Here is a 17,659-nt window from a genome sequence, read left to right on the forward strand (position 1 = left end):
GCCCCCCAAACTTGTGGCACTGCTTGCTGCAAGAGACCCACTAGGGGGCTGGAACGCTCTTAGTTTTGCTGCCTCTGGGAAGGTACATGAATCTCGTGTTCAGGTGTGAGCAGATCATCCTGGGGTCCAAAGGCCAGGCACCGCTTTTCCCCACCGCCATGCTGTATCCGGCCCTGATGGCGGGGAGCCTGGGCGCGGTGGACAGTGTGTGCCGCTCCCTGGAGACTCACTGGTCAGCGCTCCTGGTTCTATTCTGAGCCTTGCCACAGGCTCCCTCTGCAACTCAGGACGAGTCACTTCAGCCCCAATTGTCCAGAAGAGCTGGCGATGCCAGGGTGGCTGCCTGCTCACGATTCCCGTGGTGCCCAAACCTGGGGCTGGCACCCAGAGTGAGGGGCCCCTTTGGGTAGTTGTGGCACCATGAGGTTAAGGCTCCCTCTGCAGAGCCAGGGCTAATTACCCATTCTCTCTAGGGCTGCAGAGGCTTTATCAAGCGCTCTGGCGTTTTGGTAACGATGGCTTCGCTCCTTGGTTATGCTCCCTGCTGGTCCTCCCCTGGCTGCCTGGCACGGGAGGGGACACGCAGGGCGAGCGCTGGTGCTAGTGACGCTGACAGCCGCAGTGGGCAGCAGAGAGCTGTGCAGTCCATCCCGGGGCACCATGTGGGTCATGGGGTAAAGCTTAAGGGATGCCAGCTCCACGGCCCGCTCCATGGAGGGCAGCTGTTGCCCCAGCATTTGTCTTGATGTCCCTGGAGGGTACCGCTCATGCACGGGTGTCTGCATCTGATGGTGGTGGTGTCTGCTCCCTGTCTCGGGGTCACTTCAGCCTCACTCCTAGGCACACAGCTGGCAGCGCCTGTTACACGCAGGGGGATTGGGTTGCTGGCATGAACCATGGCAAAACATCAGGCTTGCAGGGGCCGAGGTCTGCTTAGTAACAGCGCTTTCATCTGCTCAGCACGCGTTCGCTGGCTCCCCTGCTGTGACGGGCATTAACCTAATTTCTGGGTAGCCGGTGTCTGTGGCCTGGCCCCTCCCTGGGAGAGGATTAAGCCACAGAAGTGAGGAGCTTTGTTAGGGGAGCTGCCCCACCCTGGACTGCTCAGGGAGACGTGCTTTGAGTGGCTAGCTTGGAACACCTGCCCTAGGGTCTGCTGGCTGGAGACGGGAGCGCCGAGGGACAGGGAGAAGCTGTCAGTAGTTCTGAGGTGAACTTCAAAGCAGTGAATGTGTCTGAGCATTTCTGCTCCCAGCTTTAAACTTAGAATCTTTACAGAGTGGCAAATCCCTCTTCAGAATCCAGCTTTCCTCCCCGCCGCGGCTGGCGGGTCGAGTCCCATGCTGCTGGCTCCCCAGCACTCCAGCTTCACAGTCTGTGGCTGGGCCAGGGTTACTGCTGCCCTCTGACCCCGGCAAGACAGTGAAGGAGAAACTGACTCTCGCCTGTTTGTCTTGGATGTGCAGTTGTCTGGAACCTCCTGCCACTTGCCCGTAGATCCTGCAAATGCCTCAGGAACGTAAGTCGGATGCTGCGGAGCTGTACCGCGTCGGTCCCAGGATGTTAGATACAAGGTGGGGGAGGGAACAGCTTTTATTGGGCCGACTTCTGGTCAGGTGTTTCATCCCCCACCTGATCTCTGGGCCCTAAATGTAACTGGGAGTGCCGGCTTCTCCCGGGTGTCCAGGGGCTGTCAGGCACCGCTTTCCTCTGAGACTTGCATGGTGGTGGTGTGACTTGTTACCATAGGACCTCGCTCCCCAGCTGGTGGCTGGCAGCCTATTGGGCTGGCGCTCTCCAAACAGAACAGGACGGTTCCTGCCCAGAGAGTTTATGGTCTAAGTAGCCGGACCTAGGCCTGGGTCCCAGCGGCCTGAGCCGTAGCAGGGAAAGCATCTGGCTGCTTGGCTGGGTTGACAGGTCTGCACAACACTGGCCTGGCATGGGCAGGCTCCGAGCGTCGTCCCTCGGATTGCCCGACTCTCGCCCCTGGGGCCGGGCCCTGTTTCTCCCCTGGGCTGCGAATGCTAACAGCAGCCGTGGCTCTAGTGCTGCAGTGGCCCTGCCGTGCTGAGAGCTGTCTGGGGAGAGCCCCACTGGGCGGCCTTGGATCAGTGAGCTGCAGCGAATGGCTCCCCTGGGACCTCCGCTCCCCAGTCGGTGCTTCCCCTCTGCTGGCACATGGGCAGCGACCGGTTGTGAGGAGAGACTCAAGCTGCTGGCTTGGAGTCCCCCTTGCATGCCAGGTGAATGGGGAGGCTGCAGAGCCCTGGGCTCGGGGTCTGTTTGTCCCCCAGCACATGACCCAGCCCCGTCTGCCCTCCAGGAGGGACTGTGCTGGGGAAACGCTCAAACTGCCTGAGTGCTCCAGCTGAGCAGGGGAGCCCAGCAGTGTTCTCGGTGTCTGTGAGCCTGTTTCCCCCACAGTCCTCCCCCACCCCGGGCCCTGATTGCAGCCCTGAGGGGCCCCTGGCAGTGTGTGGCCCAGCCTGTAGGCCGGCCTTGAGGCTAAGGAGGAAGTGGATTGTCAAACACTTGTCGTATTTTCAGGCCATACAAATATTTAGTTATGGATCTGCCATCACACCAGGTGTGGCGTCTGGGTAAGGCATTTCACGGAGTAGCAGCTCTGCTCCGAGGGCCTGGGGGAGGAGGAGCTGCCAGCCCCTGTTCCTCTTCTGAGCTGAGCCGGATGAGCGTCCTGGAGTGCCCTGGCTAAGGGCTGTGAGCACGGTCTTGGCCTGCCTGCCTTCCCCCTGCCGGCTCACTCTAGGGCCTGCAAACAGCACTCTGGGTGCAAAGGGACCGTCACAAACCTGACCTGGGTGAACAGCGGCTTGGTGTTCCCGCTCCTCCCCTGATTCAGTGTGGCTCTGGTTGTGCATGTGGAGGGGCCGAACCATGCAGCGGTCTGTTCTCAGAGAGGCCTGGGGCTTGCTGTATCTGGAGGGTCCCCACCATGAGGGGAGCAGCACTAGGAGGGGAGCGGTGGGCGCTCCCAAGCCTGGGGTGTGTGGGGGCTAGAGAGACTGTGGCGTGAGGGGCTGGTGCCCTGCATGACAGGAATGCGTCCTGCTGCTCTGTCACTCCCCTCCCTTGGCTGGGCTGCTGGAGAGCTGGGGGCTTGGGGAGCCAGCGGCAGCCAGTGAGCTGCCAGCTGCGTTTCTGCAGGTATGTGGCCATGGAGGAGGAGTGGGGAATCCCCGCTGGACCATAGGGGGTTTCAGACTCCACTGATCCTGGCTGCCTGCATTGGTGCCTGTGGAGGGCAAATGCTGCTGTGTGTCCTGGGCCCTCATCCGTAGCACTGGTGGTAGCACTTCCCCGGCAGCCAGCCCTGTGCTCGGTCCCCGCTTGTCCATCTGGCCTGTCCTTGGAGGCGCCCCTGCAGCCAGGCCATGGAGAGGGGATCGGCTGGGGCAGGGGAGGAGGCAGGAATGCGTGGTGCTCTCTGGAGGGCAGGGTCGTGCTTTGAATCCGGAGGCTAACCTGGCTTTAATAAAGGCCTCATTCAGAGCCTGCTAAACCCCTTCCATATGTGGACTTCAAAGGTCCTGAGGGGAGTGGGGGGGAGTTTGTGGTGGTTTCCAGTGAAGTTAAGTGCAATTGGCTCATGTTACAGAGCAGAGGGGGCTGGGGAAGCTTGGTCACCGCCCTGCCAGAGCAGCGAGGGTGGGGGGAAGCTGGGGCCCCCGCTGGCAGCACTATGACTCCTCAGCCAAGGGTCCCCCTGCAGCTCCATCCTGGATCTCTGGGGCAGTGGATGAGGTAGAGGATCCTCCACCCCCAATTGGTCCAGAGCCCACATCTGGTGAGGAGGCAGCTAGTCCCTGCTGGGCACAGCTCGCCGGGCACAGGGACAGAGGCGGGGCTTGGTGTTTTGCAGCCCTGGCACGTCTGTCACGGTCTCCTAAAACACCGTGCTGTGTCCTGGCCAGGGCTGGCGGCATATGGCGGGCAGTGACATTGGTACTTTGCCCTCCTTCCAGCCTGCGCCCAATGTGCCGGCCTCTGGAGCGCTGCTTTGGCCTGCTGGGGGCTCTGGCAATGCCAGGGAGAGCATAGGCAGTGTGCGAATTTCTGCCCATCCCACCTGCTGCCCCCGTCCTGGGCCCGTGTACTCCTCGCCGTGCGTGCTTAGGACACGAGGCCCAGAAAGGGAGCGATGACAGCAGAACGTATCCCGGCGGGCTGCACGCTCTGGACCAGCGCATGTGCACTAGCAATGCAAGTGGCAGACTGGCGGCGTTGGGCTCGCAGTGGGGCGGGTTGTGCTGTGTTGGAGTGGCTGGGTTTGGCCTGGGAGTGCGGATGGAGCCGGGGTCTTTGCTTGGATTCGCTGAAGGGTGTGTGGAGAGAACGGGGCTGGGCATTGTGCGGCCGCTCTGCATTGTGGGGGAGCAGCAGGGGCTCTGCTGCCCCTTCCCTGCAGCTCTGGAGGGGCCCTGGCTGTAGGATTCATGACCGGGGGCTGCCCCCTCCCATGGCTGCCCTGTGGGGTCTCAGCATGCTTGCTGGAAGCTCTCAAGCATGGCACACGTGGCTCTGGCTAGAGCACTGTGCTGCTTTGCAGGGAATGTACGTCAGGAGACATTCCTGTGCCGAAGGCTGGAAACCACAGCTATTCCGCATGGCCCTGGGACAGCAGGGGAGAGAAACCACCGGGCCCCAGCTCGGCCTGGCCTGCTGCAGGAACTGGCTGAGCGTTACCAACCATGGGCCGGGCCTGGCCTGGCCACGCCAGGCAAACTGTCTCAGAGCTTTCGCCCCACCACCACCACCACCACCACCACCAACCCCAGCCAGCCAGGGAACGGACGCTGCCATAGGCTTCCCTTGCGCCATACGAGGCCTCAAGTGGGAGAGACCAGGCCAGCTGGGGGGCAGAGCTGGTGTCTGGGACTCTGCTCATCCTTCCTCCTCTAGCAGGACTAGCCAGCCAGGGCTCTGCATGCAGTGAACACAGTGAGGGGCTGCAGCCCGTCCCTTGCCCAGCCTGTCGAGCAGTGGGTTAACCGTAGTGACTAGCATGACCTGGCCCTGCTCTGCTCCGCCAGCGCTCACGATAGGCACCTTCACCCCCTCCTGTTCCCCTGCGAGGAGCAAAGCAGGAGGTAGCTGCCACCGGTCCATTACCCCCCATCCATCCACAGGGCCAAGACTGCGCCACTGCTCTGCCCTCCAATGCACCAGGCCACTGGGCCTGCTCCGGCTGGGGCTGAAGGTAGCTAGCTGCCTGCTGGCTGGCCAGAGCTAGGAGCAGCGGTGTGCAGGTCTGACCGTGTTTGGGGGTTGCTGTGGGGCAGCCGCATGAGGCAGCTCCGTCTCTCCAGCTCCGGGCAGGTGACGGGGTGGACTCCAGCGCTGGGCCTACTTGGCTGGCTGGAGTAGCAGGTTCTGGTGTTGCTGGGTGACTGGGTACCCCATGAACAACCCAGCGCTTTGCTCAGAACACATGGCTGGAGCTGGCCTGGCTGTGACCGGGAGGGGAAGAGCGTCCCCTGCTGTCCTGCAGCTCCTTGAGTGAGCACCATGGGATCCCTCCACCTCCTGCAGAAGGTGCCCGCGTCTCTCCAGCGCTGGAGGGAGGCTGGCCTTTCAAGCGTGAGCTGGGCCCTGCCGTTTGGGAGAGGGCACTGGGGGCACACTCTGAAACATTGTCTCCCTGACCTCTGGGGACTGGGTCCCCTTCCTGTGGGCTGGCCCTGGGCCCCTGCTGCAACAGCCCCAGCAGGGAGGGGTTGGCTGGGCCCGGCCCCCACTGCTCTGGCCAAGGGGAGAGCCTGGACCCAGGGGCCTGGCTTCCTCAGCCTGTCCCTTCCTATGTACTGTGGGTGGGGGATGCCAACCCAAGGGCCTCTCAGCGGGTTGCCGTGGCACTCTCCATCCACCTGCCGCACGGACATAGCGGGAGGGACCCTGGCTTGGCCTGTGCGACGTCTGGGGCTGCTCCAGGGCGGAGGGGGCTGGCAAGCCTGTGGTGGCTGCTGCTTCTCTCAGCCTCACTGGAACAGCATGTTCTCGCCGAAGCCTCTGCTGAGACAGGAGATGCCAGAGGAAACCGGCATGTCCTTGAGGAACGAAGGCAGCTCTGCACAGCTGGGCTCTAGCTCAGCCAGGCGCCACGTGATCGGCCCAGCAGCTGTGGGCTGTGCTGCAGAGCCCAGCTCCGGGACATTCGGAGAGGCTCATGCAGCTCCAGATCTGGGCCAGCCCTGCTGTCCCTTTCCCCGGGCAGGGTCCAAGCCCCTGCCCCTCCTACTCCCGGGACTGCTCACCAGATGCATCAGGGCTCGGATGGCTAGGCTCCAGTTGGTGTGCTGTGGTCACTGAGCCCTGCCAGGCTGGCTGGATTGCTGCAGGGGCTGGGAGCGGAGGTGACCTGGACCAGGTCACAAGAGGACTAACCAGCCCTTGGCTCCCTCTGCAGTCAGGGTCAGCCATAGGTGGACACACTGCTGTGCCTGACCCGATGCCTATGCTCCCATGGTGGGTGCTGGGGCAGGACGGCTCCTGGGAGATCCCTCCCCTTTCCCTGGCACTGCTCCCCCAAAACACAGGCAGGGCGTGACCCCTTGTTCTGAGCACATCTTGGTCCTGGTGCCTGTTCCACCTGCCAAGCGTGCGCACCCACATCTGGAGCTCATCATCCCAGCTGGGGGCCCAGGTTACCTGGCACATCCTCGCTGAGCCACTGCCCCCTGGCCTGGAGCTGGCCCGCACATGGCAGAGCTGGAAGAGGCAGCATGAGAGGGCAGCCTGGGGCTCCATGGAGCTGGGCCCAGGGGTCTCCTGCAGCTCCCCCATCTTTTTGCCCCCTGGAGAGACCAGGACTTTCCCCTCCCCTCCCGCAGAGAGAACAGCAGAGACTCGATCTGGGGTATGGTCTATGGTCCAGGGAAGGGTCTGGGGTCCTGCCCCACATTTGAACCCATCCCATCTATCACTAAGCTCCTGGCCGCCTCCCTGCTGCGGTTTGGAGCCACCTGCTACCCCCTCCTGGCTGGAAGCTGCGGGACCAGCACGAGGAGAGTAGCTGGAAAACAGGAGGCATCTAGGCTTCTGCGGCCCCCTTCTCCCTGCCGGTTCTCTGTGCCCCGGGGCCATCCCTTGGCTAGCAGCAGTGCTCCGTGCCACAAGCTAGCGCAACCAAAGTGCCGTGCTCGCACTTGCCATGGGACCGCTGCTTCTCCGTTCGCCTGGGCAGTGGCTGGGTTGCCTTGGCTGCAGCCGTGGGACCACCCAGGGTCCAGAGGCTCAGCACGCCAGCACTGGCCCTGCCCCTGTCTCAGGTGCAGCACCTGAGCAGCTAGCACTGGTGTGAGTGCTCGATGGCTGGGAACTACAGCACAGCTCTGGCCAGCACGTGCCCAGCCAGCTGGGGTCATCCTGCCTACATGGCCGTCCGGAACGAGCGGAGCCCATGGTTCCCAGGGTTATAAATAGCCCCGGCGACCTGGGAGGAAAACATTGCCCTCGCTCTGTTTGATGAAACTGCTCCAGAAATAGCCCTGATTTATGGAAACTCGACTGCCTGGCTCTGCAGGAACGGAGCGCTCTCAGCAGCGTCCAGTGGGGTTTTTGCTGCCCCTCGAAGCTGGAGAGAGGGCTTGCTGCACAGAGCCACTGACTGCACTGCTGCAAAAGCCAGCCCCAGGGCAGCGAGCAGTCTGGGCATGGACCGGGGAGCCAGGGATGCTGGGAGCTGATCCCAGTTTCAACACAGGCTCCCTCGGTGGCCCCTCTGGGTCACCTTTTGCCCATCTCCGCAGCTGCAACGCAAGGGTAGCACTTGCCCACCTCGTGGGGTGGGCAGCAGCTTTCCCTGTTGTAACTCCAGCTTCAGAGTCAGGGATTTGATAGCAACCTTCAACCCATCTGAAGGGGGTTCCAAAGAGGATGGAGCTCGGCTGTTCTCAGTGGTGGCAGATGACAGAACAAGGAGTAATGGTCTCAAGTTGCAGTGGGGGAGGTCTAAGTTGGATATTAGGAAACACTTTTTCACTAGGAGGGTGGTGAAGCACTGGAATGAGTTACCTAGGGAGGTGGTGGAATCTCCATCCTTAGAGGTTTTTAAGGTCAGGCCTGACAAAGCCCTTCCTGGGATGATTTAGTTGGGGCTGGTCCTGCTTTGAGCAGGGGGTTGGACTAGATACCTCCTGGGGTCTCTTTCAACTCTAATCTTCTATGATTGATTCTATGATAGGGCAGGAAGAGTGCAGTGATGCAATGTTCTGCACACTTCCATGAATAGTGCCAGCGCCCTTCCCCGGGATTCAGTGGGGCTGCGTCTAGCGCGCAGGCCAGGGGAGCACTTGGGAATTTCACTTTCTCTCTTTCCTCACAGCTGGACCCGCAGGCCGTGCCGACCAAGAACTGGCACATGGACGTGATTGAGATGAATGGGGTACGTAATCTGAGGTGCAGCCTCTCTCGGGGTGAGGGTCGGGTACTGCCCATGCACCTGCACTCGGGCTGACAATAGCTTCCCCCCTTCCATCCCCGTTGGCTAGGAGGGGCAGGCTTCCCAGGTCACTCTGGAGACACCTGGTCAGGGTGCATCGCTGCTCACTTGCCATGGGTCAGTCAGCTCCGTGCCCTCCCCTGGGCCACATCCCTGCCTGTGTCTATGCCACGTGCTGCGGTGACAGCCCTCTGTGCCTCCCTCAGATCAAGGTGGAGTTCTCCATGAAGTTCACGAGCCGGGACATGAGCCTGAAGAGGACCCCGTCCAAAAAGCAGACCGGCGTCTTTGGGGTGAAAATTAGCGTTGTGACAAAGTAAGTCCCTGGTACCAGGGGGTGACCCGTGTGCAGCCCCGAGCTCGGAGGCGCTACCTTTCCCTTGGGCCCAAAATGAGCGGGCCACTGGGGCCCTCCCTGCGTGTGCCACCTCCACCACATGTCCAACCTGAGCGATGGGCTTCCAGCTGGAGTCACCAATGTGCTGCCAAGGGTCCATGTCTGTCCCTGCCGCTGCGTGTGTGAGGAAGCCCTGTGCACGGCTTGGACTGCGGGCTGCCCCCACCCCTTTCCCTGGAGCAGAGCGGGTGCGTCCCCTTCCTCAATGGAGGCTGAGTCTCAGCTCCATTCCCACTAGCTCATGGCTCAGCCTGGGATTGGGGGACTGGGCTCTCGCCCCTTCAGTCTGATTTGCCATTTCCCCTGGCAGAGCAGAGGGTGCCGCTCCCACCACCCACCCCGTGTGCTGGGCACCGTGGCTGTTTGAAGCATAGGGTGCAGTGGGCACAGGGCCTGGCTGTCTCACTCCCGCTGCTCTGGTTCCCCACCCCAGGCGGGAGCGCTCCAAGGTGCCGTACATTGTGCGGCAGTGCATCGAGGAGGTGGAGAAGAGAGGCATCGAGGAGGTCGGCATCTACCGGATCTCGGGGGTTGCCACGGACATCCAGGCGCTGAAGGCAGCCTTCGATGCAAGTGAGTGACAGGGAGATGGCTCCCCCCGCCACTACTCATGGTGCTTCCCGGGGGAGGCTGGCATCCTGCACATGCCCAGCTTGCTAAGCTGGGTGAGGTGGGGCACAGGTTGGTTGTGGAAAGAGAACAGCGAGGTCCTCTTGCACCATTGCTTGGAGTCAGCAGGCTAAGCACATCCAGCAGTCCCTCTGCTCAGACGCCGGAGATCCCTGGGGCAAATGCCTGAGACCAGAGCCCTTCTGGGAAGGGGAGCGCATCGGCTGAGCCCTGCAGAGCTGGTCCTTGCCAGCGCCCCTCTGGTCCACCTTTCCTTGAATTCTAACAGCCTGAAAACCAGGGACTTGGTTAACATGATTTTAGGTGTAAAAAATGTGCAGACATGTCTGCGAAGGGGCTTAGTGACCCATCATGAGATTGCAGTTGGGAGCACATGTGCTGTGTGGTGTCAGCGTTCGAGCCAGAAAAGGCTAATGGTGGTATTGCCCTTCCATGCGAGGCACCTGAGGGGAAACGGTCCCTGATCGAGCTAACCACAAACACCAGGCAGCTCCGCCCCAGCCCCAACCCTACTCTCCTCTGTGCCTCTGCAGAGGACATCAATACAGCCATCGTTAACCTGGCTTTGTGCTGCACTGGGCTCTCCTTCCAGGCTGTGTCCCTGCTGGGCTGCTCTCAAGGAAGCACGGAGCCAGGAGAACCTCCCAAGAGGTTAGCAAGTTCTTCCCTGTTCAGCTTTGTCTGAGAACAGGCTGCAAAGCAGAGCTGGCTATTGCCCTGCCCGGCGAGTGCTAGTTCCCCCATTTCCCTCCCTGGCCCAACACCACCATGGCTCACACTCACTGGCGCTGGGCTCAATGCAGCAGAATTAAAAGATCACAGCCCTGTTCCGGCCCCTCTGCTCTCCACCACTAGGAGGCGGTGTGGCGCAGAACCAAACAAGGCAATAACACACTCTGCTGTTTCTCGGGAATCCCTTCTGCTGCTGCTGCCTTGCAGCTGCCTCTGGGCTGGAGCACAGCAGCTCTTCGGCAGCGCACAGGAACACTGTGCAGCAGGTTAGGGCAGGAAATGGGAGAAGGATCATTCTTTGCATTTCTGTCCAGAGCCCCCCAGTGCTGTCAGTGAGGTGAGTACTGATTCGCAGCTGGAGAGAGGGGGTATGCACTACCCACTAGGCAGCATTACCTCCTGAGAGCTGCACATCTGGCCTGAGCCTTGAGTGCCAGAGTTTAGTGCCCCGGGGGAGCTGGCGGGACTCAGGAGCCTGCTGGCTGCACTGGACTGGGCCGGTGTCCTGATGGTCTGGGGGCATTTCCCCTGGCAGATAACAAGGACGTCCTGGTGATGTTGAGCGACATGGACATCAACGCCATTGCAGGCACCCTGAAGCTGTACTTCCGCGAGCTCCCCGAGCCCCTCCTTACCGACCGGCTGTACCCTGCTTTCATGGAGGGGATAGGTAAGGCTCCCGTCTGGGCCCACAGCTCCAGACCCCAGCGGTAGCTGGAGGCTTTGCAGCAGGATGGAAATAGCCCAAACCCCAGCAACACTGGTGGGAAGTCAGACACGTGCTGTCTCCGGCCATGCAAAGAGGCCTGGCTGGCTCCTGAGACTGGCCCTCATCACTGTGACCTCCTGCCCCCGCTCCACAGCCTGCTCTTGGGGGGGCACGAGGTCATGGTGCAGACCCCTGCCGTAGGCGGTTGTGAGACAGGCTTCCCTGGGGATCAGCTGTTAGTTGGAAGCAGACTCCTGCCTGGAGGTGAGACGTTTTGAGTCATTCCAGTGACCCCAGCACACCCCCAGTCGGGGGCTCCCAGCCAGACTCAGCCAGGGGCCTCAGGGCTGCTCAGTGCTCGCAGGGTCCTGAGCCTGGGCTGACCCTCTCCCTTGTCTCCAGCGCTCTCGGATCCTGCCGCCAAGGAGAACTGCATGATGCACCTTCTCCGGTCGCTGCCCGACCCCAACCTCATCACTTTCCTCTTCCTGCTGGAACACTTGAAAAGGTAACGCTGGGGCCGCCAGTCCTGGCGGGGGACACTTGGGGACAGGACAGAGAATGTGCTTGGGCTCTTCTCCCCACAGGAATGGGGCCGCTTGTCGCTGGGTTGGGCTGGCCGCCCCACGCGCTGTGTTGTGCAGGAGGCTGTCCTTCTAGGACAGAACCTGCGCGTGGCTGGGTTTGCTGCAGTGCTCAGAGCCCTGGGGAGCGCAGCACCGGGGAGGACGCTCACGCGGTGAGCCTGCTTGGACCTGGGCACCGAGCCCCGGCTCTGTGCCCAATATGTGAGGGCTGTTCTCTGAGAGCTGGGCTAGCTTCTCTGCGCTGTTCAATACTGGCGGGGCAGCGTGGGTGTGGGGCGGTGCGGGGAGCGCGGTGGCTAATGCCCCTGGCGGGGCAGCGTGGGTGTGGGGCGGTGCGGCGGCTTGTGCCCCTGGCGGGGTAGCATAGGTGCGGGGAGCGCAGCGGCTAGTGCCCCTGGCGGGGTAGCGTGGGTGCAGGGAGCGCAGCGGCTAGTGCCCCTGGTGGGGTAACGTGCGTGCGGGGAGCACGGCGGCTAGTGCCCCTGGCAGGGCAGTGTGGGTGTGGGGCGGTGCGGGGAGCGTGGCGGCTAGTGCCCCTGGCGGGGCAGCGTGGGTGCGGGGAGCGTGGCGGCTAGTGCCCCTGGCGGGGCAGCGTGGGTGTGGGGCGGTGCGGGGAGTGCGGTGGCTAATGCCCCTGGCGGGGCAGTGTGGGTGTGGGGCGGTGCGGGGAGTGCGGCGGCTAGTGCTCCTGGCGGGGCAGCGTGGGTGCCGGACAGTGGTGGGATCGCGGCGGCAGTGCCCCTGATGGGGCAGCGTGGGTGCGGGGCGGTGCGGGGAGCGCGGCGGCTAGTGCTCCTGGCGGGGCAGTGCCGGCAGCGCGGCGGCTAGTGCCCCTGACGGGGCAGTGTGGGTGCGGGGTGGTGTGGGGAGCGCGGCGGCTAGTGCCCCTGGCGGGGCAGCGCCGGCAGCGCAGTGGCTAGTGCCCCTGGCGGGGCAGCGCCGGCAGCGCAGTGGCTAGTGCCCCTGGCGGGGCACCGTGGGTCCGGCTCCTGCTGCCAAGGCGTTCTCTCTATGAGCTCCTCTGCCGCGGCCATGGAATTGCTCGGGGCTCTGGCTCGGCTCCAGGCACAGGGCTGGACACAAGGCGCGGGGGAAGTCGAACATGGGTCGAGGTCTCATGTTACTTGCGTCAGGAGGCATTTTTCTCTCTGGTTTATTGAAGATCACACAGGGAACAGAGTGAGCTTGGGGAGGGGGCAGGCAGTGAGTGAAGGAGCTGCTGGGAAAGGCTGGTTGGTTTCCATCCTGAGAACTGGGCACATCTGGTCCCTGGATCGCGCTCAGCCTGTGCTGGGGGAGCACAGCTGCCTCTGAAGATGGCAATGTTGTGGTGCGAGTTTCCCTGGCGCCGGAGGGCTTTGCAGAACATCGGGGGGTGGGGTGCTGGGGAGTCCTGGGTGGCTTTCACGAGGCACCGGCACATCGTACCATCTAAGACAGAAGCACCGGGCTGGCAGCGCAACTCCCGGCAGCTGCTGATCCATTGAATCAGGTCCCGTCTCCAGCAGGAGGTGGGCAGAGCCCTGCAGTGCGCCTGGCCTGTGTCCCACAGACAGCGAGGCTGAGGAGACGCTGTGGCCAGCAGTGCTCCGCCTGTGGGGGCAGTTTGGAAAGGGGCTGAGAGCGGCTCAGCTCGCTGCTCCCCTCCCCTGCGTTGTCCAGGGGAGCGTGAGTGGCTCTGGGAGCCCTGCACCCAGCCAGGTGGCCTGTGAGTGCAGCTCTGGGGTGGCTCCGGATCCACCTCTGCAGTGGACTCACTCTCCCCCATCCCTTCCCCCCCCACCCCCATACAGGGTTGCCGAAAAGGAGCCCATCAACAAAATGTCCCTCCACAACCTGGCCACGGTCTTTGGCCCAACACTGCTGAGACCCTCCGAGGTGGAGAGCAAAGGACACCTCACCTTGGCCTCCGACATCTGGTCCCACGACGTTATGGCACAGGTATGGGGGCTGACCGCTGCCCTGGCTCCATCCACCTGGGGAAGCAGTGCCCTCTCGTGGGCCGTGCGCATTTTCCCCTCGCTAAGCTGCGGCTCACTGTGCAGGGCGTCCCCCGGGTGTCGGGGCAGAGCTGCAGGCACACTCCTAGCTCAGGCACAGCCGGGCTGGCCTCCGCACCATTCTAACTGCCGTGCTGAACGTGGCTGTCCCCGCAGGGTGGTTAACCCTGAACGTTTCTGGTCCTCATCAGTCCATGCTCTGCGCACATGTTGCAGGCATCTCCATGTATGTCCTGGCAAGGTAAACTGACATCCTGCCCGGCTGGGAAACAGCAGAGGCCACCCCGTTGGGAGACTCTTCTGCTCTTTACCAGAAGGCCACCAGCTCAGCCCATTGGCTCATCCAGGACCAGTCTCCTGCCTCTGCCTGATTCTGGAGCTGAAAAGCCCCAGAAAGCTGCTGGTCAGCTGTGCAGAGCTGCCTGGGGGGAGGCAGCTCTGTCCATCTCAGCCAGGATGCCTGTTCCGTGCAGCGTGGGTAAATCTGAGCCAGGGTTCAGCGACTGCCTTTGGGGAGTTTTGTCAGCAAGGCGGGGAGGGGCTGCATTGTTTTGTGTACAGCACCTGGCACGGGGGTCCAATCTTGAGCAGGCATCTAGGTGCCACTGCATTAAAACCCTGCAGTGGAGCAGGCCCCTCAGCGCGGTGTTCTGTGCATTAAAACAGCCCTTGTCTGGCTCTGGTCTGCCCTGTGGGAGAAGGGCTGGGTTTAGTCACCTTCATGGACAGACTCGGCCCCGCTTTTCCCACGTGAAGGTTCTTCTAATGGCTGGAGGCAGGGGCTGGACTGGTGGCTCTGTCCCCTCACCAGCTCCGTGCCCAGGCCTCACTCTCTCCTCTGTCCCCTGCAGGTCCAGGTTCTCCTTTACTACTTGCAGCACCCTCCCATCTCTTTCGCTGAGCTGAAACGCAACACACTCTACTTCTCCACAGACGTGTAGCCTACGCTGAGAAGGCACCAGCCGCACACAAAGCCAGCCTCTCGGAGCGTGGGGTACAGCACAGACTAGCCTCTCCCCTGCGGGGAGATGGGCACTTCCCCAGGGCAGTGCCCCCTGGCCCTGGCCCTGCACACCCTCTGTCTAGTAGTCGTGTCTTACGTACCTTCGTGGTCAGGAATTGTTTTATGTATATTCGTTCGACAGAAGAGGTAGTGACTGACAAGGGCTGTGGGCTCCTCGCTTCGTTCATTTCCTGCCAGGCTCCCGTTCCTTCGAAGGCCGTCGCAACTTTCCTTTCACCCTCTCCAGCTTCAGCCAAGCGTCCCCCCGGCTCGCCCTGCTTGAAGCCTGCAGCATCGCACCAGTGCCTGTTTGTTTCACCTCGTCCCCTGTGCGTGCATGTGCAGCGCTGCCTGGCCTCTCCTGCTTCAGAGGCCGAGAAGGGACCAAGGGCTCCCCCTTTCTACCCCTCAAGACAATAAGCTGCACTTTGCCTTGCTGGCCGTGTGAACAGTGGACTCTGCTCCCTCTTGGAGCAAACCTTTGGCCACAAGAGTGTGGCGGGGGAGGAAGAGAGTTTTTTAATGTTGTTCCAGGTGCTTTATGGTTTCGTCCTCTACGGCCCGTGGCCTGTGCTTTCTGCCTGTTTGTTGTGTACTCTGTGGTTATCCCCCTGCTGTTCTCCTCTGCGGCTGTGTCATGTTGGGGGTAACCTGCTCTCTGGGGGTGGGGAGGTGCCTTTGGCAGGCTAGTGTGGAAAGAAGAAAGGGCTGTCATGTTATACTCCCACTACCACCCTGCCTCCGTCTGGATGTGCAAACGGACTAGCCTCTAGCCCCTGCTGCGTCTCCAGGGGATAGTTGGGACGGCTGAGGTTAAGCCAGGTGCTCCCCGAAGCTGGAGTGTTCCAGCGGGGGAATGCCCCGCAGTACTGCAGCGTGAGGAAGGGGTGACTGTCTCACATACCTCGTCAATGCCAATGCCTTAGCACCGTTCCTGTCCAGCCGAGCGCTGCCGCAAAGGCATCGGCTAATGGAGACCAGGCAGCCGCACCGTGTGACAGGGCAGCTAGGCTTCCTTCCCCAGCATTAACGGGGGGCTCTTCCCTCCGGGAGCTACCCTGCTGAGAACCAGGCGAAGAGGAGGGAGGGAGCCAGGCTCTGCTTTGGTGCCACATGCAGGCCGGCCCCTTGTAAACACCGCAGGAGGCTGCCAGAGGCTGTAGGACAACAGCTGCTTTTTGTTCCTTCCTGCTCCAAGGTGTAAACAGCTTCTGAGCTGCAGGTGAACTCAAAGGGCAGAGCCTCGTGGAGACGGGGGGCTGGAAGGGGCAAGCCCTGTTGCTTGAGACAGGAGCTGGATTCTCCCCATGGCCCCCCCTCGTTCCATCAGCCTGAGTGATGAAAGCTAAAGCACATCCATTGATCCATTCAGCCGGCATGGGTACATGCCTTCCGGCTGGGCCAACTCCCCCCAGCTGGCTCCCTCCAGCCCTTGTGGCAAGGCAGCCATGGCTCTGTCTGCTGGCTGGGACATGCCCCCCAGACACACACACTTGTATCTTGTGTTCACTCTTTTGTGAGCTCCTGCTCTCGTAGCTTGAGAGCATCCCAACCTGCCCCCACCCCCAGAGCCTGCAGATGGGTGCTGGGACCTGCCAAGGAAACTAACCCTACTTGTTCCCCCCGCTGAGCCTGTTCTTGGGGAGAAAGCCCTGCCCACTCCCCCCACACCCTCTGTGCCAAATGCCGATGGACAGCTGGTTTATTTGGGGTGACCTGGCATATCCCTTGTATCAGCAGCACTGCCTTTAACTGCTGTTCCACGTGCTGAAAGCACCAGGCATGGCCTAAAGACCAGCTTCAGGGGGGCTGACCACAGCTGCTGGCCCCACAGCACTGAAGCAGCTAAAGCGAGAGGGAAGTCTTGCAATGCCAGTCTAACGGGCTTACGCTCCAGCCCCCTGCCGCTGGCCTGCTGGCGGAGCAGAAGAGACACGGCGTTGGACACACTGACCAGGGTCGCACTTTGCCCCGGACAATGGGGCTGAGCTTAGCTCTAACTGCACAATGGATCCCTGTGTGTTCTATGTACCTACATCTGTCAACCATGGTGCCATTGCAAAGGGAGACTATGGCCCACCCCCACCCCAAGCCAGTTCAAAGGGCTGGAGACCAGCCCCCTCCACAAGCTGTGGCAATCCCGTGGGCTGTGTTTTCATTTTCCTACAGCAGGGTGGGAGGTGTCGGACTCTTGTGGCTACAGGTAGAATAGAACAGTTCATTAATATTTGACTTTCACTAAGTTAAGATCTATTTTTTGTTTGTGTTCTGTTTCAACTTCTGTAGATTATAAACTTTCAATGGATGTAAACCATGTGAAAAAATGTTAATAAAATGCAAAGCCCTGACGTTTGCACAAAAAGTAGCTCTGTGGTGGAGATGTCTGCATCAAGGGCAGCAGGCTGGTTATCTCCAACATACGCTGGCTTTTCAATTCTGCCCTTACCGTGTAACTACTGCTATTATCACAGGGCTCTCTGAGGGCCAAGCGCAGACAGCAAGGAGCCATCTTACTAGTAATGCTGCAGAGCCCAGCTGCTGATGCTGTATCACTGATCCACTGCTGAGAGCACTAGCCAGCCTGCTCTGGAAACCTGAGAGCTGACAAGTCACGTGGGGCTGGCTCCCCCCAGCCCCAGCTGATTGTGGGGACACACACAGCACGGTTTCCCTTTCCAAACGGGACACTCCTCAAGCACCGGACAGCTAAAACCCTGCTGCTGCTCTCACCGTCCCATGTAAGCACTGGCTGTCATTACCCCAGGGCTGGCAGCAGCCTGTGAATGGGTGGCCATGACTCAGCAGGGGACCTACAGTGGAAATTGGAACCCCCCCCCACCCCCATCTCAGGAGCCCAGGCAACAGACCACTTAAGAGCGTAGTGGTGGTTGAGCCTTTCATAAAGGCAAACCAGGTTAATGTCGGCTTGAGCCTACCAAACTAACCATGTTTGTTCTAAGGTGTGGGCACAGCTGTCTTAGAAATGTGGCAGCCAGAACTCACCCTAAGGCACCAGTTCATGGGTGCTATTGAACAGTCAACTATGACTGCACTACGGCGAAGTCCATTGAGGAAGCCGGCAGCTATGGAAGAGCAGCCCTTTCAGCCCCCCTTGGAAAGCTAAACACACTTAACCC

At 61.3% G+C, this 17,659-nt stretch overlaps 1 protein-coding gene across 11 annotated transcripts in view; it reads left to right on the plus strand.

Annotated features, from left to right (window-relative positions):
- The window catches only part of ABR (ABR activator of RhoGEF and GTPase), a 97,605-nt gene extending 80,720 nt beyond the window's left edge, over positions 1-16,885 (plus strand). For 7 of the 11 annotated variants that reach the window (XM_030537121.1, XM_030537122.1, XM_030537127.1 and 4 more), the window contains 7 exons: positions 8,348-8,407; positions 8,671-8,780; positions 9,295-9,434; positions 10,759-10,893; positions 11,335-11,440; positions 13,313-13,460; positions 14,371-16,885. In XM_030537121.1, the coding sequence (XP_030392981.1) occupies positions 8,348-8,407; positions 8,671-8,780; positions 9,295-9,434; positions 10,759-10,893; positions 11,335-11,440; positions 13,313-13,460; positions 14,371-14,460 (789 nt within the window). In that variant the 3' untranslated portion in view covers positions 14,461-16,885. Of the gene's footprint in view, positions 1-1,278; positions 1,520-8,347; positions 8,413-8,670; positions 8,781-9,294; positions 9,435-10,758; positions 10,894-11,334; positions 11,441-13,312; positions 13,461-14,370 lie in introns of those variants that run through there. The other 4 variants (XM_030537123.1, XM_030537126.1, XM_030537125.1 and 1 more) reach the window with 3 other exon arrangements.
- Positions 16,886-17,659: the final 774 nt, after the last annotated feature.

The sequence above is a fragment of the Gopherus evgoodei genome, chromosome 17 (assembly GCF_007399415.2).
Source record: "Gopherus evgoodei ecotype Sinaloan lineage chromosome 17, rGopEvg1_v1.p, whole genome shotgun sequence".
In the NCBI taxonomy this organism is placed as follows: Eukaryota; Metazoa; Chordata; order Testudines; family Testudinidae; genus Gopherus; species Gopherus evgoodei.